This window comes from Tachysurus vachellii, chromosome 9, assembly GCF_030014155.1.
Source record: "Tachysurus vachellii isolate PV-2020 chromosome 9, HZAU_Pvac_v1, whole genome shotgun sequence".
NCBI lineage: Eukaryota > Metazoa > Chordata > Actinopteri > Siluriformes > Bagridae > Tachysurus > Tachysurus vachellii.
In genome coordinates this window covers 25,849,164-25,851,663 of record NC_083468.1, presented here as the reverse complement: position 1 = coordinate 25,851,663, position 2,500 = coordinate 25,849,164, and the positions used below count along the sequence as shown (strand labels likewise).

Sequence of the window (2,500 nt, the reverse complement as noted above, 5' to 3'; positions counted from 1 at the left end):
CTCCATTTGCCCCTGGTCTCCATTTGCCCCCTGATATCCATTTGCCCCTGATCTCCATTTGCCCCCTGATCTCCATTTGCCCCCTGATCTCCATTTGCCCCTGATCTCCATTTGCCCCCTGATCTCCATTTGCCCCTGATCTCCATTTGCCCCTGATCTCCATTTGCCCCCTGATCTCCATTTGCCCCTGATCTCCATTTGCCCCCTGATCTCCATTTGCCCCCTGATCTCCATTTGCCCCCTGATCTCCATTTGCCCCCTGATCTCCATTTGCCCCCTGATCTCCATTTTCCCCCTGATCTCCATTTGCCCCCTGACCTCCATTTCCTTTTATTTGATTTGTATTTATTATGTTTGTGTTGATATATGTTGTGGTGTGTGTTTGGTGTGTGTTCAGGTGTTTGTGTGTTTTTAGGTATGTGATGAAGTATTGGTGAGTTGGTCTCTGTTGAGGTGTGTGTGTTAGTGAGTTGGTGTGTTAAGGTGTGTGTCTTTGTGTGTGTGTTGGTGAGTTGGTGTGTGTTATGGTGTTTGTTATTTAGTGTGTTGGTGAGTTGGTGTGTGTTGAGTGTGTGTGTTGGTATGTTGAGGTGTGCATGTTGGTGTGTTGAGGTGTGTGTCTTAGTGTGTGTGTGTGTTGGTGAGTTGGTGTGTTAAGGTGTGTGTCTTAGTGTGTGTGTTGGTGAGTTGGTGTGTGTTATGGTGTTTGTTATTTAGTGTGTTGGTGAGTTGGTGTGTGTTGAGTGTGTGTGTTGGTATGTTGAGGTGTGCATGTTGGTGTGTTGAGGTGTGTGTCTTAGTGTGTGTGTGTTGGTGAGTTGGTGTGTTAAGGTGTGTGTCTTAGTGTGTGTTGGTGAGTTGGTGTGTGTTATGGTGTTTGTTATTTAGTGTGTTGGTGAGTTGGTGTGTGTTGAGTGTGTGTTGGTATGTTGAGGTGTGCAGGTTGGTGTGTAGAGGTGTGTGTCTTAGTGTGTGTGTGTGTTGGTGAGTTGGTGTGTTAAGGTGTGTGTCTTAGTGTGTGTGTTGGTGAGTTGGTGTGTGTTATGGTGTTTGTTATTTAGTGTGTTGGTGAGTTGGTGTGTGTTGAGTGTGTGTTGGTATGTTGAGGTGTGCGTGTTGGTGTGTTGAGGTGTGTGTTTTGGTGTGTGTGTTGGTATTCTTAGGTGTGTGTTGTTGTGTGTTTTGAGGTGTTGATCGTCTTCATCACTCAGGAGGAAAAAAGAAAGAGGAAAAAAAAAAGTGCTCAGAATTGTGGAGTTCTATAAAGTGAAAGGACTTGTCATTGGTATTGGTGTTGGATTGAGAGCCTCTCTGCTGGCACACACACACACACACACACACACACACACACACACACACACACACACACACACAAACACACACACACACAAATCCACCTGCCAGCGTTATAGCCTCATTTTTCCTGCTAGTTTTTTTTTTTTTTTTTCTTTCGAGTCTGCAGCATAAAACACTGTCACTTTGTGTACCAAGATTCCTGACATCCATCTCGCCTGAGGAGTTGTTTTGTGTGTGTGTGTGTGTGTGTGTGTGTGTGTATGTGATGATCTGGTTGACAGGGGTGAGAGCCCTTTCCCAAGACTCACCCTACGGTTTTGCTCTTTTTGCCTGTAGGAGATAAGGACAAGGACATCGAGGCTGGTGGATGACATGAAGCTCTGGTGGTCTTCAGGACCTTCAGATGAGTAAACAACAATGCAAGTCTGGTTCATACGTCGTGTTTAGACTTTTCTTTAACTTAAAATTAAAACCTGAAGGTGTTCCAGCTGTTTTGTTCCTCAGGTGCTTTAAAAGCAACAGCTGTCCTAGACTTGGAAGTTTGGACAGTATAATTTCCTGAAGTGAGCAGATGGAGACCAGGCTGGAGCTCCGTCAGGTCATCACAGCATCAAGCATCATACCTGAGACACTTCCTGTTTTATTCCTGGGCAATAAAGTCTGACTTGAGTGTGAGAAGAGCATCCAAACTGTGCTCTTATCATGTCAAGGGTAACAGCTCACACAAAGACGCGGACAGTGGACGCTAAGATTAACAAACATCTGTAAACACTGATATAGTGAAGTCTTCTGTAAGGAGACGACGGAAGGAGTCTCCAGTGTCAGAGAGAGAAACATGAGGCTGGTGAGGGAACGATCGTTTACAGCTGCTGAAGCATTAGAATAGGAACTGACTTAACTTTGCACTACAATAATTATAAACAAATTGGATGAAAAATGGATGGAATTCTGGAGTAAATGAATCAATGTTAATTGTAGCATTATGACGTGAAACATTACCTCATCAGATATCTGACCTCCAAAAGTCACCCAGGTTCCTACAGGAGAAAGAAAAGCAATCATGAATACTGTAAAGAACTTGAGAAACATTATCACAACATAATTATTCCACTGGAGGAACCCTGGACCTCCAGAACCCTGCAACCTCCAGAAGTATCCTGAGGAACCCATAAGGAACCCATGAGGAACATTAAGTGTGTATGAA

The 2,500-nt window shown here is 44.3% G+C and overlaps 1 protein-coding gene across 2 annotated transcripts in view; it reads right to left on the bottom strand.

Moving 5' to 3' along the window:
* The window catches only part of kcnab1a (potassium voltage-gated channel subfamily A regulatory beta subunit 1a), a 111,450-nt gene that overhangs the window by 38,407 nt on the left and 70,543 nt on the right, over positions 1-2,500 (bottom strand). For both annotated transcript variants that reach the window (XM_060878373.1, XM_060878374.1), the window contains exon 3: positions 2,296-2,333. In XM_060878373.1, coding sequence (XP_060734356.1) covers positions 2,296-2,333 — 38 coding nt within the window. The remainder of the gene's footprint in view (positions 1-2,295; positions 2,334-2,500) is intronic.